General features: G+C 50.2%; 1 protein-coding gene across 1 annotated transcript; it reads left to right on the top strand.

Moving 5' to 3' along the window:
* The first annotated feature begins 683 nt into the window (after positions 1–683).
* On the top strand, positions 684–13,078 carry Serpinf1 (serpin family F member 1). Its single transcript, NM_177927.2, has 8 exons — positions 684–720; positions 5,023–5,110; positions 7,814–8,015; positions 8,508–8,663; positions 9,227–9,430; positions 10,335–10,477; positions 12,254–12,464; positions 12,708–13,078. The coding sequence occupies exons 2-8, from the start codon at positions 5,030–5,032 to the stop codon at positions 12,965–12,967; spliced, it is 1,257 nt and encodes a 418-aa protein (NP_808788.1). The 5' UTR covers positions 684–720; positions 5,023–5,029; the 3' UTR covers positions 12,968–13,078.
* The last annotated feature ends 3,810 nt before the right edge of the window (positions 13,079–16,888 follow it).

Genomic DNA, 16,888 nt, shown 5'->3' with positions numbered 1-16,888 from the left:
CGCGCGCGCGCGCGCGCGCGCATGTGGTACCTGAGGAGGCCAGGAGAGGGCGTCAGAGTCCCTGGAGCTGGAGTCACAGGCAGTCTTGAGTGCTCGTGTGTGGTTGCTGGGAATGGAACTCAGGTTCTCTACAAAAGCAGCCAATGCTCTTAAGCACCGAGCCAACTCTCTAGTCCCCACCCCAATGCCCTTTGCAATCTTCAGAGAGCAAAGAACTTCAGAGCAATCACATTTTCCAGGAGAGGGAGGAAAATTATCTCGCTCCCCAAATGCAGGTAGAGCCGGAGCCAACCACCTGGAAGAACCCAGCACCTCCATACCAGCTCACTTTCTCTCTATACAGCTTGCCTCCCAGCCAATCTTTTCAGATGTTCAAGTTCAGCCTCACGACCTACCCCAGGATGACCTAAGTGCCCCTGAAGTTAGCCATTATGTGGAGGGTTCCAAGGATGAGGGACAAAGGCCCAAGGGAGATGTGGTGGAAGAGGAGGGTGTTGTGAATGCGTGGTCTTGGGGCCACATGGTGGAAGGGCAGCAGTGGGTTAAAGTTAACACCAGACAGTGATGCAATCACAGATTCCAAATGGAGTCAGGTCACTTTAAGAAAGGAGTAGCTGTAATCTGAAGCCTGTTGGACGCTGGGTTGAGGCAGCTACTCCCTTAGCTGCTTCCTGGAGCCCCTCAGAGTGCAGGCTGTGAGAGGAGCGCAGCAGATCACAGGTAAGGCAGCTCCTGGTCTAGCCTGGGGAAGACAGATATGGGAGAGGCTCCCTGGCTAGAGGGACTGGGAGTGACAGGGACACCCCAGAGAGCAGAAAAGAGGGGTGCAAGGAGATGGAGGTAGGGTTATAGTAGCCCCTACAGTTTTGGAACCAAGGTGAATAGATGACAGGGAAGACAGAATTGGGGAGCAGAGGACCAGGACTCTATCAGCCACTCACTATACACCACTGTTTTGAATGGAGTTGGGTAACAGTGTGGTGGTTGGTGGTGGGAGGCAGGGAGCTAAGCTCTGAGACTGGACTCAGCAGTACCCCAAAGGGGCTATAGTCTTACAGGCAGGGTTCGCCCTGGAGTTGCTTCTGCAGTGAGCGAGGAAGGTGATCTCCCTGCAGCCCAGCCTGGCTCCATCCAGATTGCTGCTTTTCAGAGCCATCTGTGCCCCAGTCCTGATGGGACGGGGTGTCTGCTAGGCTCTCTGTCCAGCTTCCACCTACTCTCTTACCAAGTGAGCTGGGAGACAAATGAGGTCATGACCTCTTGCAAACAATAAGCACCATTTAGCCTAGCTGGTTTGTGGGGTCTGGCTGCCCTCCTGAAGCCCTTTTCCCTCCTGAGGCCAGCCACGGTAGGGAGTGGTCTGAGTCAAAGAAGAGACAGGCTTTCCAAGAGCCAGCCACTGTCTGGACCTTAGCTGCCCATCAGTTCAGCCCCGAGGCTGAGGGGGATGGGTGGGGACCAGAGAGTTCTGTTCTCCAGGGCTGGCCTTTCTGGGGTATTGGGAGGTACAATTAAGGGTGTTTCAAGGCTGATTCAGATTCCAAGATTTCAGGGGAAAAAAAAACCCACCACCACCACCAAAAAAAAAAAAAAAAAAAAACATTCTCAGGGGGTGAGTGGGGTAGCCATGAGCCAGCCAGATTGGACCCCTGGAAAACAGTTCTCGAGTCAGTGGAGAGAGAGGTGTCCTCCCCTGCACTGTCCACATGGTCACTGCCATGTGGCTGGAAGGCAGCTTGGCTCTGGGAGGAGGAGGAGCGTCATGTTTGTCTCCCGACTGGGTTTAATCTGAAACACATGTACTGGCTCCCATTTGTCCTCTCAGCTTGCATGTGAGACCACACCATCCCAGTTTCTGTGCTTCTTGATTTGGGGTGCATGGGAAGGCTGACCTTGGCTCAGAGGGGAGAATCTTTACCCCCTCCTCATACCCTCCTCCAACTGTAGCCTAGAAATCGGGCTTGAACACTGCCCTTTGGACAGGATGGCATCACTGTCTCGGTGCCTCTGGCTAGCCAATGGCTGCCTACCAACCCAGTTATTGAAGCCAGGGCCTTGCAGGTGTCCCGTGCAGCCCCTGCTGCAAAACCCTGCTTTCTGCTCTTTAGGGTCTCCCCTTCCTTTTTTTTTTTTTTTTTTTTTTCTTTTTTTTTTTTTTTTTTTTTTTGGTTCTTTTTTTTCCGGAGCTGGGGACCGAACCCAGGGCCTTGCGCTTCCTAGGCAAGCGCTCTACCACTGAGCTAAATCCCCAACCCCAGGGTCTCCCCTTCCTTTACTCCCCATGGCTTGGCTTGGAGCATCCAGACATCCCCTAGCACCTGTCCCTGCTTATAGCTCTTGGGCCAGCCTTGGACCTCTGTGCCTCCCCATGCACACCAGGTTTCCCACCTCAGAATCAGTCCTCAGCCTAACCATGTGGTAGCAAAGATCTGTGACTTAGTCCCTGGAGGGACTCCAGGAGATCCCACCTGCAAGTGTACCTCACTTCCTGGAAGAGGATGCCAGGGTGACCATCTCCTCCCTTCTCGGTTGTTATCTACCCAGAGGGACCAGGGTGCCTTTCTGTGCACCTCCCTGATAAATCAGCCTCTTGAGGCTCAGCTGAGGGAGGCTGCTGACTGTGGTGGGTGGGGCCGGGAAGGGAGGGCAATAGGCCTAGTTCTGTCTGCATTGCTTTCTCTGTGCTCATGGATTTCCTCCCTGAGCAGCTGGGTGGCAGTGCTCCTGGACAAGAACACAGAGGTCCCTAAAGTTCCCACGGGAGGTCTGCTATAGATGAGGGTTAGAAAGATCCAGGTTGGTTCCTGTAGGCGGTGCTGCCTAAAGCAGAGTCTTTCCCTCACAGCCCTTCATGCGCTTCAGCTGTCCCGTGGATGAGCTGATTTAATTTTAAGGACTGTAGCCAATGACGACAGCAGACTCCTAACTTCTTAGATCAATTTTTTTTTCTGCGAAGTCAGAAAAGTCAGTGATAGAGCAGAGGGGGTGTGACTGAGGGTGTGTGCTAGGGCACCCAGTGGTCTAGTGTCCCAGAGGACAGCCAGTGGTCTTTTCTGACTTGTGGACCCTGTCCCCCTCTCCGAGACCTGACTCCAGGGAGCACAGGGATGATGTGTGAGGACATAGCCCAGGTTTCCATTTTGTCTGCAGTCCAAGCCCCAGGCCGGAGTGTGAGCAGGAAAGGGCACTGCTTAGGGACATAGAGAGAAATGGGAGGCCCCACTGGTGTCCTTAACCTGAAAGAGGGGTGGCTCTGGGATGAAGAGCTGTTTCCATGCTAGGAAGGGGAAGACAACATGGCCCTTCACAAGAGAAGCCACCTGAAGGGGCAGTTGAGGGCTTCCTGACCCCTGGTGCAGCTAAAGGCTGCTAAGACATTGTCTAGGCAGATGTGACTGTGCATGCTGTAACCTCAGCACTTGGGAGGCAGAGGCAAGAGGTTCACATGTTCAAGGCTAGCCTAAATATAGTAAGAAATCCTCAAAAAGAAGAGAGAGAGAGAGAGAGAGAGAGAGAGAGAGAGAGAGAGAGAGAAAGAGAGAGAGATTCTAAAATTTAACCCTAGTAGAAGTAAGTCAATACTACTATACTATAGGCAGAGAACTTGTGTACCACACCATACCATACCATACCACACCATACCACAGCACACCACACCACACCATACCACACCACACCACACCAAACCACACCACACCACACCATACCACACCACACCATACAACACACCATACCACACCACACCACACTACACCATACCACACCATACCATACCATACCACACCATACCACACTACACCACACCACACCACACCATACCACACCACACCACACTACACCATACCACACCACACCATACCACACCACACTACACCATACCACACCACACCACACCACACCACACCACACCATACCACACCACACCACACCACACCATACCACACCATACCACACCACACCACACCACACCATACCACACCACACCATACCACACTACACCACACCACACCACACTACACCATACCACACCACACCATACCACACCACACTACACCATACCACACCACACCACACCACACCACACCACACCATACCATACCACACCACACCACACTACACCATACCACACCACACTACACCATACCACACCACACCACACCACACCATACCACACCACACCACACCATACACAAGGAGAGCTTTATTCTTTTTTTTTTTTTCTTTTCTTTTTTTCGGATCTGGGGACCGAACCCAGGGCCTTGCACTTGCTAGGCAAGTGCTCTACCACTGAGCTAAATCCCCAACCCCGAGAGCTTTATTCTTTAGATAGCTATGAAGACCCAGAGTCAAGGTTTGATCCCAGGCAGTGCGACCCTAGTTCACATTCTCCTAACTAAGAGTTGCTCTTGGAATAGAAGAAGGGAGTCAAGCCAGGCATGGTGGCTCATACCTAGAATTGCAGTACTCAGGAGGAAAATGGAGGACAGTAGTTGCAACTTCAAGGCTAGCCTGGGCTACATACACAAGAACCTAACTAAAAAAGGTGTGTGTGTGTTGGGGGGGGGCAAAGAAATAGGACCAAGTATCTTTACCATAGGCTTTGGTCAGACAACTATTGGTGGACTGCAGGACTAGACCAGATGTTCTGTAAGTCTGTGACCTGGGCTCTGCTCCCAAACCCTACTGAATGAGCTGACTGTGTGCCTCCACGGAAAAGCCTTGGTGTGTGTTTGTGCTAGAGCATTTTCTTGAGGCCTTTAGAGTCTGCGGCTGGGTCTTCACTGCTCTGCAGCTTAGATCGGAAGGTGGGTCTCCTGATAGGAACCACCATGGAGGTACAGCTCACGGTGGATCACAGGGGCAGGTTAGGGAGGGCAAGCCTCAAGCTAAGGGTCCACTTCGGGCTGAGAGCTGGAGGGAAGGGAAGGGCTCAGCCTGCCTGACCCCTGTCCCTGTGCAGTGTGCAGTGCCAGGGCAGGGTGTGGGTGAGGGGAGTTGCTTGCTCTCTTGTTTCTCTTGTAGTTCTGGGATGCAGACCCTGGTGCTACTCCTCTGGACTGGAGCCCTGCTTGGGCACGGCAGCAGCCAGAATGTCCCTGACAGCTCTCAGGTCAGTAGGGTGGGTCGGTGGGACAGCAGCTCTCCCAGCTCCTTCTCAGCAGCCAGCAGAAGAGACAGCACAGGAAGGCAGCCCTGGGTTCAGGGTGGACTCTGGCCTTCACGCTTCTAGGCCTTGGTTACTTTGGCAGCAAGACAAGAATATCTTCCCTCTCCTTTCAGGATCTGGAGAAGCTGCCACTATACAGGGGACATAGGGGTAGGGTTGTGTCACACAAGGGACGAGGCAGCTGGGCATATTAGACCTGGGTTGTGGGCTCTAAGTTCGGATTAGGACTTAGTAACTTTAGACAATACTGTCTTGCCACTGGCCATTCACTTATTCCTCACCTCTAACTCCCCCTTCTCTGTTGGGGGTGAAACCCAAGACCTCACACATGCTACACCCATGCTGTATTACTGAGCTCTGTCTATGAGCACTTACTCTGAGGTTGGTAGGTATGAATTGAAATATAAAAATCCCAGCACTCGGGAGGCAGAGGCAGGGGGATTTCTGTGAATCTAAGGCCAGCCTGGTCTACAGAGTGAGTCCCAAGACAGCTAGAACCACATAGTGAGATCCTGTCTCAAAACAAACAAACAAACAAACAAACCAACCAACCAACCAACCAAACCAAACACAAAAACAAACACAAAACTAAAAAACGAATCCTCCAAACCAAAAAGCAACAGGGACGGGAGACACAGCTCAGTAGCCAAGCACTTGCCTAATGTATGTAAGAGTCCAGCATTGATCCAAAGCCCTGGAAACAAAACAAAAAGCAGAATGTCCCTAGCAACCGCAGCTAGCTCACAAGGAAGAGGCTGACACCGAAAACAGATCAGAAAACTACAAATCCCCCTCAGGTCCAGTCAGAGGAGATGGCTTGTCAGGAAAGAAAGGGAGGGCATCACAGCAGAACCTAGGCAGACTAGAACCAGTCAGCAAGCTGAGTAGGGAAGTGTGGTCTGAGGACAGGTTTCTTTGGTGGTGGGGAGGTCCCCTTCACAGGGAAGGAGGGAGGGAGGAAGGAAGGGAGGGAGGGGAGGAGGGAGGGAGGAAGGAAGACAGATGCAGACACAGACACAGACACAGACACAGACTCAGACACCACAGACACAGACACAGACACCACAGACACAGACTCAGACACAGACACAGACAGACTCAGACACAGACTCAGACACAGACACAGACACAGACACAGACGACACAGACACAGACACAGACTCAGACACAGACACCACAGACACAGACACAGACACAGACACAGACACAGACTCAGACACAGACGACACAGACACAGACACAGACACAGACACCACAGACACAGACACAGACGACACAGACACAGACACCGACACCACAGACACCACAGACACAGACACAGACTCAGACACAGACACAGACGACACAGACACCACAGACACCACAGACATCACAGACACAGACACAGACACCACAGACACCACAGACACAGACACAGACACCACAGACACAGACTCAGACACAGACACAGACACAGACACCACAGACACAGACACAGACACAGACACAGACACAGACACCACAGACACAGACTCAGACACAGACGACACAGACACAGACTCAGACACAGACTCAGACACAGACACAGACACCACAGACACCACAGACACAGACACAGACTCAGACACAGACACAGACACCACAGACACAGACACAGACACCACAGACACAGACACAGACTCAGACACAGACGACACAGACACAGACTCAGACACAGACGACACAGACACAGACTCAGACACAGACTCAGACACAGACACAGACACCACAGACACAGACACAGACACCACAGACACAGACACAGACTCAGACACAGACACAGACACCACAGACACAGACACAGACACCACAGACACAGACACAGACTCAGACACAGACGACACAGACACAGACTCAGACACAGATGACACAGACACAGACACAGACTCAGACACAGACACAGACGACACAGACACAGACACAGACACCACAGACACAGACACAGACACCACAGACACAGACACAGACTCAGACACAGACACAGACACCACAGACACAGACACAGACACCACAGACACAGACACAGACTCAGACACAGACGACACAGACACAGACTCAGACACAGACGACACAGACACAGACACAGACTCAGACACAGACACAGACGACACAGACACAGACACAGACACCACAGACACCACAGACACAGACACAGACACCACAGACACAGACACAGACTCAGACACAGACACCACAGACACAGACACAGACACAGACACAGACACAGACTCAGACACAGACTCAGGGCCTGCCCATTACCTCCTCCCCAGTCATGGAATTATAAGTGTGCACCCCTGTGTCCAGCTCTTTTCCCATGGCTTCTGGGAGCTAAATCCAGGTCCTCATACTTGCACTCTGGTACTTTCATCAACTAAGCCATCTCCCTGGCCCTACTGTTTTTATTTTAAAGTAGGCCAGGCTTCAGGCTCTCAGGTCACAGTTTGAGGCTGGCAAGCCTTTTGTGTTGCCCCCACCTGCTCCCCACCTCCCAGCACAGAGGTTATGTAGTCAGAGAGCACACACTCATCCTGACCTCAGACTAATGGCCTTGGGGACCAGAGGACAACCCCAACCAGGAGGGGGTACCATTCACTGTGTCCCCCTGTTGGTCCTTGTATGCTATCCCAGGATTCCCCAGCCCCTGACAGCACCGGGGAGCCCGTAGTGGAGGAGGATGACCCCTTCTTCAAGGCCCCCGTGAACAAGTTGGCAGCAGCTGTTTCCAACTTCGGCTACGATCTCTACCGCCTGAGATCCGGTGCTGTCTCAACCGGCAACATTCTGCTGTCTCCTCTCAGCGTGGCCACGGCCCTCTCGGCCCTTTCCCTGGGTGAGTGTCAACGGAAGAGGGCTGCAGGTCGACCTGAATTTCCCATACTCAGAGTCTCCATACCTCTGCTGCCAGGGGAGCAGGAAAGGGGCGGCGGTGGGGGCTACACAACACAATCCCTACCACTTTGTAAGTGGCACTCAACCCTTGGCTCCTTAGGTGGCCTCCTATTGTGTTTTAGTCATTTAACCAGGTTCTAGGGGCACACCTGCCACGAGCAGACCTGGGTTTCTCCTCAGAACAGTGTAGGTTAAGACAGAACTTCGGGACCATGTTCTGCTCTTCTCTCTGTAGGTCTGATGATCTTGGCCTATCAGAGATTTTCCTAGCAATGAGACCATTATTTCTTTCTGTGCCCTGAGGCTCTTGTCCAGCTAGAACATCTGCAGTATCGGCCTCCCCAGGCTCCTAGAGGACAAGATTGGTGTCTGATATCCCTGATGTGGGCCCCATAGGCAGTTATGAAATTTGCCGGCCTTTTCTCTCTGGCAGGAGCTGAACAGCGAACAGAGTCTGTCATTCACCGGGCTCTCTACTACGACTTGATCAACAATCCTGACATCCACAGCACCTACAAGGAGCTCCTTGCCTCTGTTACTGCCCCTGAGAAGAACTTCAAGAGTGCCTCCAGAATTGTGTTTGAGAGGAGTTAGTACCCCCATGCCCCAAAGTCTATGAAGTCCTAGCTGGTCCCCCAACTCTTTTTTTTTTTTTCCTTTTTTTCGGAGCTGGGGACCGAACCCAGGGCCTTGCGCTTGCTAGGCAAGCGCTCTACCACTGAGCTAAATCCCCAACCCCTACCCCCAACTCTTAATGCTGCCTCTGCTTCTGAAGTCCAGGCACACACCATTATGCCTGGCACTCAGTGGCTTTTCTGGCCTGGGTTGCCTGTATGCTCCATGCTGTCTAAACAATAGACTGTGTGTGCTCAGGCCAGGCCTGGCACTGGTGGGCAGGAAAGGGCCTGTGAGACCACAGAGGAACAGAAGGAGGAAGTGGGCTGTGGGAGACAGCAGGAGGGTCTGGGAGGGCAGTGACAGGGAGGGGAAAGCAACAGGTGGGATCCATTGTTCCCCAGCCAGGGTTTGGGCAAAGCCGGCAGGTGCCCCAGCAAGTCAGGAGAAGATGCTGGGCAGGAAGTTGGGGGTCTGGCATGCTTTCAAAGTGAGGGTACTGGTTCAGCTCTCATCTTTGATCTGTTTCCTCCCAAGAACTTCGAGTAAAATCCAGCTTTGTTGCTCCTCTGGAGAAGTCATATGGGACCAGGCCCCGAATCCTCACTGGCAACCCTCGCATAGACCTTCAGGAGATTAACAACTGGGTGCAGGCCCAGATGAAAGGGAAAATTGCCCGGTCTACAAGGGAAATGCCCAGTGCCCTCAGCATCCTCCTCCTTGGCGTGGCTTACTTCAAGGGTGAGGGGCTTCCCCATTTGTCTTTGGCCAAGGGAGGGCAGTGTGTGTGTGTGTGTGTGTGTGTGTGTGTGTGTGTGTGTGTGTGTGTGTGTTGGGGGTGAACATGAATGCAGGTACTAGGCCAGAGGAAGATCTGAAAGTCACACGTGCTTGTAGCATATGGACAAAGGACCTAAGTGTTTCTGAATTATCTGACCAGTGAAATGACTGCGTGGGGCTGGACACACATCTCTAGCTTAATCAGACCAGGTTTAACCCTGGTTCTTCCCCATGATTGAACCCTATGTAGGTTTCTCCTGAGCCTGTCTCCTCGTCTTTAAGGATTACACATCTACCTCTCAGACACACTATAGTACATGCTGTCTTGCTCTCAGAGCAGCCATATACTCCTGGAATCCCACCCCTGGTCAGGAACTGCTGTCACTTACCTGTCTGTTAACATCCTTCTAGGCAGTGGTCGTGTGTCAGGGGACCCTTCCACAGGCCTCATCTGAGATCTGTTTTATTCAGGAAAGGGCTTGGGGCAGGAATGGTTTGACCAATTTCCATTTTAAATTGCTTTGTGACCATCTTATGGAGTAATAGGTTCCTAACCTAGAGGAAAGCCCTGGGTCTTCCTACTCCAGGTCTGCAGGGGATGGGAGAGCAGGCATACAGCAGCATGTTAAAGGCAGGAGCTTGGTGATCTAAGAGAGAGAACACACTTATTTCTGAGTGGGCTAGGGAGGAGAGCCAGCACCTGTAGTTCACGGAGCCTGTGGTCTGCACCACACATGCTGGGACCCAGCAGCTCTTGTGCTCTTCCTGCTGATGGCTCAGGTTGCTTTGGCCAGTGGAGACACAGTGTGGTCCTGTGGCCTTTCTGGTGATAGTGGCTCAGGATGCGCCATCTATTTCCCTCCAGGGCAGTGGGCAACCAAGTTTGACTCGAGAAAGACGACCCTCCAGGATTTTCACTTGGACGAGGACAGGACTGTGAGAGTCCCCATGATGTCAGACCCTAAGGCCATCTTACGATATGGCTTGGACTCTGATCTCAACTGCAAGGTTTGTAGGGAGGGAGGTGGCGGGAGAGAGGGGCAGGGTGGGTGTGGAACGGATGGTCACTGAGGTCTGCAGGCTGTCTGAATTTTGCTGTGTGGCTTTGGGCAGGTTGGTAACGTTTCTGGGGCTTTCCTTTTCTTGAAGAGGAGTGAGAAGTAGTTATCAGAACTCATTCTCCCAGGGTTTGTTCTAAGGATCAGTCATGAAAATGGGTTTTCAAGATTTGGCACTCAGAGTTGAGGACAGCGACACACACCTGTAACCCCAGCAGTCAGGTGGCTGAGGGAGGGTGATCAAGAGCCCAGTCTGAGTTGTACTGAGACCATCTCAAAACACAAAAATGGGCTGGAATGATGGCTCAGTGGTTAAGGGTACTGGCTGCTTTCCTGGAGGTGGTGTCACACACCTTTGAATCCCAGCACTTGGGAGGCAGGGACAGGCAGATTTCTGAGTCTGAGCCTACAGAGTGAGTTCCAGGACAGCCAAGGCTACATAGAGAAACCCTGTCTCAAAAAAATCCAACCAACCAACCAACCCCAGCTCCACCCCCAGCAGAACCAACAAGAGTACTGGCTGCTCTTTTACAGCATTAGGCTCAACTCTTGGCACCACAGGGCAGCTCACAACCATTTGTAATCCTAGTTCCAGGGCATCTAACATCCTTTTCTGGCCTCTCCAGATACCAGGCAAGTCTGTGGTATATAGACAGATATGTAAGCTACGACTCATATACATAACAAACAGACAAAGAAACAAACAGACTAGGTATTCACAGGGTATACCTCAGTGGAGAGTGCAAGGCGCCCCGGATTTAATCCTTGGTACCGCCAAAAAACAAAGCAAGAAAGGAAAAGACTGACACTCAAATGTTTATTTATTCATTCATTTCTTTCTCTTTGAGACAGAGCCTTGTGTGGCCCATGCTGGCCTCAAACATAATAGTTGAGGATGACTTTGTACTTCTGATCTTAACGCTACCTCCCAGATGCTGGTATTTTAGGAATGTGTTTTAGTTAGGCTTTTATTGCTGTGAAGAGACACCATGACCAAGGCAACTCTTATAAAGGCAAACATTTAATTGGGGCTGGCTTACAGTTTCAGAGGTTCAGTTCATTACCATCATGGTGGGAAGCATGGCATTGTGCAGGCTGACTTGGTGCTGGAGGAGCCTAGAGTTCTACATCTTGATCTGAAGGCAGCTAGGAAACTATGTCTTCTGTAGACAGCCAGGAGGAGGCTCTCTTTCTACCCTCGGCAAGTTGACACAGTTCACACATCCAACAAGGCCACACCTCATAACAATGTCATTCCCCATGGGGTAAGCATTCAAACACATGAGTTTATTGTGTTCAATCCCAGAGTCCTGGGGATCAAACACACAGCCTCACACATTAAGCAAGGGAGCTACAGTTCTAGCCCACGCCTTTTGACAGCTTCTCTCTTTAGAATTTGGAGCAAAGTTTTGACAACTTGTCACAAATGCCACACGCTGACATTCTACAGCTCTAAGTGTACCTGATTTCTTTCTTTTCTAAATCAGTACTTATTAACCTTTTCTAGGCTATGGTTTCTTTGGAAATCTAAGTGCTTGAAATGGTGGGGCAGTGGTGACACATGCCTTTAATACCAGCACTTGAGAGGCAGAAGCAGGTGGGTCTCTATAAGCGTGAGGCCAGCTTAGTCTACATAGAGCCCCATCACAGGAGAGGGGAAGGCAACTGTTGGTGTGTAGGGTTTTCCTGGCTCAGGACTAAACTACATGCATCTCTGTTGCACTAGATTGCCCAGCTGCCTTTGACAGGAAGCATGAGTATCATCTTCTTCCTGCCCCTGACGGTGACCCAGAACTTGACCATGATAGAGGAGAGCCTCACCTCTGAGTTCGTTCATGACATTGACCGAGAACTGAAGACTATCCAAGCTGTGCTGACTGTCCCCAAGCTGAAGCTGAGCTATGAAGGCGACGTTACCAACTCTTTGCAGGACATGAGTATGTTTGCAAGGCCACTTAGCTCTTGGGGCTGAGTCTTGGAGCCTTCCACCTTGCTGACAGAACCGAGTCCCAAGACTTTGTAGGGTGGCTTAGAGAACATGTGACACTATTACAGGGGAGGGAAACAAAGAACCACCTTCCCAATAGACTCAGTCCTTGGTGTACGTGTACGTGTACGTGTGTGTGTGTGTGTGTGTGTGTGTGTGTGCGCGCTAATGGAATCTCTCTCAATCTTCACAGAGCTACAGTCCTTGTTTGAGTCCCCTGACTTCAGCAAGATTACCGGCAAACCTGTGAAGCTCACCCAAGTGGAACACAGGGCAGCTTTTGAGTGGAATGAGGAGGGGGCAGGGACCAGCTCTAACCCAGACCTCCAGCCTGTCCGCCTCACCTTCCCGCTCGACTATCACCTTAACCGACCGTTCATCTTTGTTCTGAGGGACACGGACACGGGGGCCCTCCTCTTCATAGGCAGAATCCTGGACCCCAGCAGCACTTAATGTCCCAGTGCGCTACAGAAAACCCCAGAGGGAGGGAGGACTGATTACACATTCCAGGAAGGTGGCCGATAGCTTCAATGTAGCCTCTGCAATAAAAGAGCTTTTCCTTAATTTTCGCTTCTTCCTTCTCCTGTTTGAAGCTATGTTTAGTATGGAGAGAAACTGGTCCCTATGAATTTACACACTTGTAACTGGACTTTCCTTGGTTGGATGCCTCTTTACCCATGGTCCTTCCCCACGAGGCCTAAGCCCTAACAGTTCTACTATCTTCCAATAGTGCCTCGGGGGACCAATCCAAATCATAGCATATATTCCAAAACAGCCAGACCAGGTTACTTATGTATTCATGTGTGTTTATGCAGGCATGTGTTTGTACATGGGGTCGTGGAGGGGCCAGAAGACAGTGCTGGGTGTCATTTCTCAGGAGATATCTACTTTTGAAAGTTAAAGAAATGAGTCAGGTAGTGGTGGTGGCGCCTGCTTTGAATCCCAGCACTTGGGAGGCAGAGGCAGGCTGATGTCAGTGAGTTTGAGGCCAACCCTGTCTCAAAAACAAACAAACAAACAAACAAACAAACACACAACAAACAAAACAAAATAAAAACTTGGAAGTTAAAGAAATATGTAATATTTTTCTCTCTTTTCCATGTTGTTGCATTAACCTTTCTATCAGTTGTTTTTAAAGATTTATTTATTTTATATATATACGAATACATTGAACTGTCTTCAGACACACCAGAAGGGAACATCAGATCCCATTACAGATGGTTGTGAGCCACCATGTGGTTGCTGGGAATTGAACTCAGGACCTCTGGAAGAGCAGTCACTGCTCTTAACCGCTGAGCCATCTCTCCAGCCCCAGAAATAAATATTTTTGAGGGAATGGAGAGATGGCTCAGGCATTAAGAGCCTCTTTTAGGAGTTGGGGATTTAGCTCAGTGGTAGAGCGCTTGCCTAGCAAACGCAAGGCCCTGGGTTTGGTCCCCAGCTCTGAAAAAAAAAAAAGAAAAAAAAAAAAAAAAAGAGCCTCTTTTAGAGAACCCATGGTCTCGTTCCCAGTACCCGCACGGTGGCTAACAACCCTGTGTTAACTCCAGTTCCAGGAGATCTGATGCCCTCTTCTGGCCTTCACAGGCATTGCGCACAGGTGGTGCTCAGATATGCATGTAGGCAAAACACCCATACACATAACATTTTAAATTATTATTTGAATGCATATGCATGTATACAAATGTGTGTACACACATGCACGTGCATGTGCACACACCACAACGCAAACACGGCGGTCAGGAGACAGTTCTGTGGAGCTGGTTCTCTCCTCACACCTTTATGTGGCCCCTGAGGATTTCGGGTTGCCAGGCTTGTGTGGCAACTATCTTTTCCCTTGAGCCACCATGTTGCCTCTTCCTGATCTGTTTTTGTTTGTTTGTCCTTTGTTTTTTCAGACAGTCTTTCACTGGCCTGGAGCATACTAAGTAGGCTGGCTGGCTGGCCAGTGAGCCCCATGGACCCTCTGTCTCCACCTTGACAATGCTGCATTATAAGCAAGGGCCACCATACCTTGCTTCTTTTTACATGGTTTCTGGGGTTGACTTTGGGTTCTTGTGTTTGAAGGGCAAGCTACATTTGACCAACTGGGCCTATTTATTCTTATGATGTACCTGGCTAGCCTGGAATTGGCTATGTAGACAAAGCTGGCCTCATACTCAGATGTCCATCTGCTTTTGCCTCCTGAATTCTGGGATTAAGAGTATGCAACACCACACCTGGCCCTGGTGCCTATTTTTTGAGACAGGGTCTCATGTAGCTCTGAATGGCACTGAACTCCTGATCCTCCAACCTCTATTTCCTACATGCTAGGACTACAGGCATGTGCCATTATACCCAGCATGGTTTTATTTTTAAGAAAGTATTTATATTTTTTAGTCATATGCATATGTATGTGTCTGGGTGTGGACACACGCATGAGCGTAAGTGCGTGTGGAGGTCAGAAGCATCAGATCTTCTTGGCGCAGGAGTTATTGGTGGTTTGAGCTGCTTGACACAGAGGCTAGGAATTGAACTTGGATTCCCTGTAAAACCAGTATATGCTTATCTGCCACCTCTCTAGCCCATCTATCTGTCTGTCTGTCCTTCTGTCCATCCGCCCACCCACCCATCCACCTACTGACAGGATCTCACTATGCAGCCCTGGCTGCCCTAGAACTCATTTATGTAGACTAGGCTAGCCTAGAACTCAATGAAAGCTGTCTGTCTCTGCCTCCTGAATGCTGGGTTTAAAAGTGTGTACCACCTTACCAAATACATAGTTTTGTTTTATCCTTATTTTCTTAAAATTATCTCTCTCTCTCTCTCTGTATGTGTAATTGAGTATAGGTGCTTATGCAGGCCACAGGTGTTAGATCTCAGTTACCTGGAGTTACAGGTAGCTATGAATCACTCAGTGTGGGTATTAGCAGCTGAAATGAGGCTCTCTGGAAAGGCAGTGTGTGCTCTTAGCTGCTAAGACACCTTTTAGCCTTCTGAGCCCAGACTGCCCTCACTCCTGACGATCTAGTCTCAGCCTTCTGAGTGCTGAGACTACAGGTGTGTTACACTAGATTTTAATACAAGCACAGGTATTCTCAAGTTCGGGTCATACAAGACAATGAGAGTTTTGAATTCTGTTTTACGTAATATGATGAGTGTTTTGCCTGCATTTGTCTGTGCACCATGTACATGCAGTGCTCACAGAGGCCAGAAGAGGGCATCAGATTCCAGGAACTGGAATAAGATAGCTGTTAGCTGCTGAGAATTAAACCCAGGACTTCTAGCACTGAGACATCTTACCAAGCACCTACAAAAAGCTTCCATGCATAAAATAAGGCCCGCTATGTAAACTGCTAAACATATCTTTTGAGGAAGAGCACCTACTTTACAAAGTGTGACAGGTCTTTTAGGAACAAAACACATGGCATGTGTTTGGAATGGAATAACCATAGAGTTGTCTGAAGGACTAAACTTTTTCCTGAAGAAGCTCTACCCAAAACAAACTTTTCAGGTCACCTCCTTATCAGGGTAAGTTAATAGACAGCAGGAGAACCAAATGCTGCCCATTTCCCAGTCCCAAATGTTTGACACCCAGCTTCCTAAAAAGTCACTGCCAGGCGTCTTCAGGGCTATTTACTTCCTGCTTGTAATGCCATGGTAACCAACTGCTACTTCTTGGGCATGGCTAGGATGGGCAAGTTCTAAAAGGCAGAGTGTATGGACTTGAGTCTTCTTCTCATTAATTCATCCAAGCAAACTGGTCGCCAGTAATAATGTAATAAGTACGAATCAGAAAACCCTATAGCTGTCTGTCTGTTCCTGGTGGTCTGGACTACCACTGCCCATCCCTGGGGAAAGGGGCAGCCATCCTACCCTCTGTCTCAGTTAGAAACCCTCAGCAACAGTGCCCACAACCACAGCACTCAGGGGCATCTGGAGATGTACCCACGAGCCTCAGTCTACCAGTGACGACACCTTGGCGTGCCCTGCAGACTCTCAGCTCCTCTTGGCGTGCCCTGCAGACTCTTGGCCATTCGTTGTGCTCACATAGTTTGTACTTCATGTGTCAGCCTGAGGAGGTAGTAAGAAGCAATCTCAAGCTGGGCAAGGTAGACTTTGCCTGTAAACCTAGTACTTGGAAGGCTGAGGCAGGAGGATATGTTTGAGGCTAGACCAGCTTACAGAGTGAGATTCTGTGTGCAAATAAAGCAAGCCGAGCAGTCTGCTTTAGGTGTGCTAACAAGGAAGCCTTCATGTCATGAAGTCAGGCCTCCAAGACTGACTTGCATCAGTGCTTGGACAGCGAGTGCCAGGAAGACTCATGAAAGCCACAGAGTAAGAACTAGGACACTGGTAGGAAACAAATACAGAGTTGCCATCCCAAGAAACTAC

Source organism: Rattus norvegicus, chromosome 10, assembly GCF_036323735.1.
Source record: "Rattus norvegicus strain BN/NHsdMcwi chromosome 10, GRCr8, whole genome shotgun sequence".
NCBI classification, from domain to species: Eukaryota; Metazoa; Chordata; class Mammalia; order Rodentia; family Muridae; genus Rattus; species Rattus norvegicus.
The sequence above is the reverse complement of the archived record's forward strand: the minus strand, read 5'-3'. Positions and strand labels throughout refer to the sequence as shown.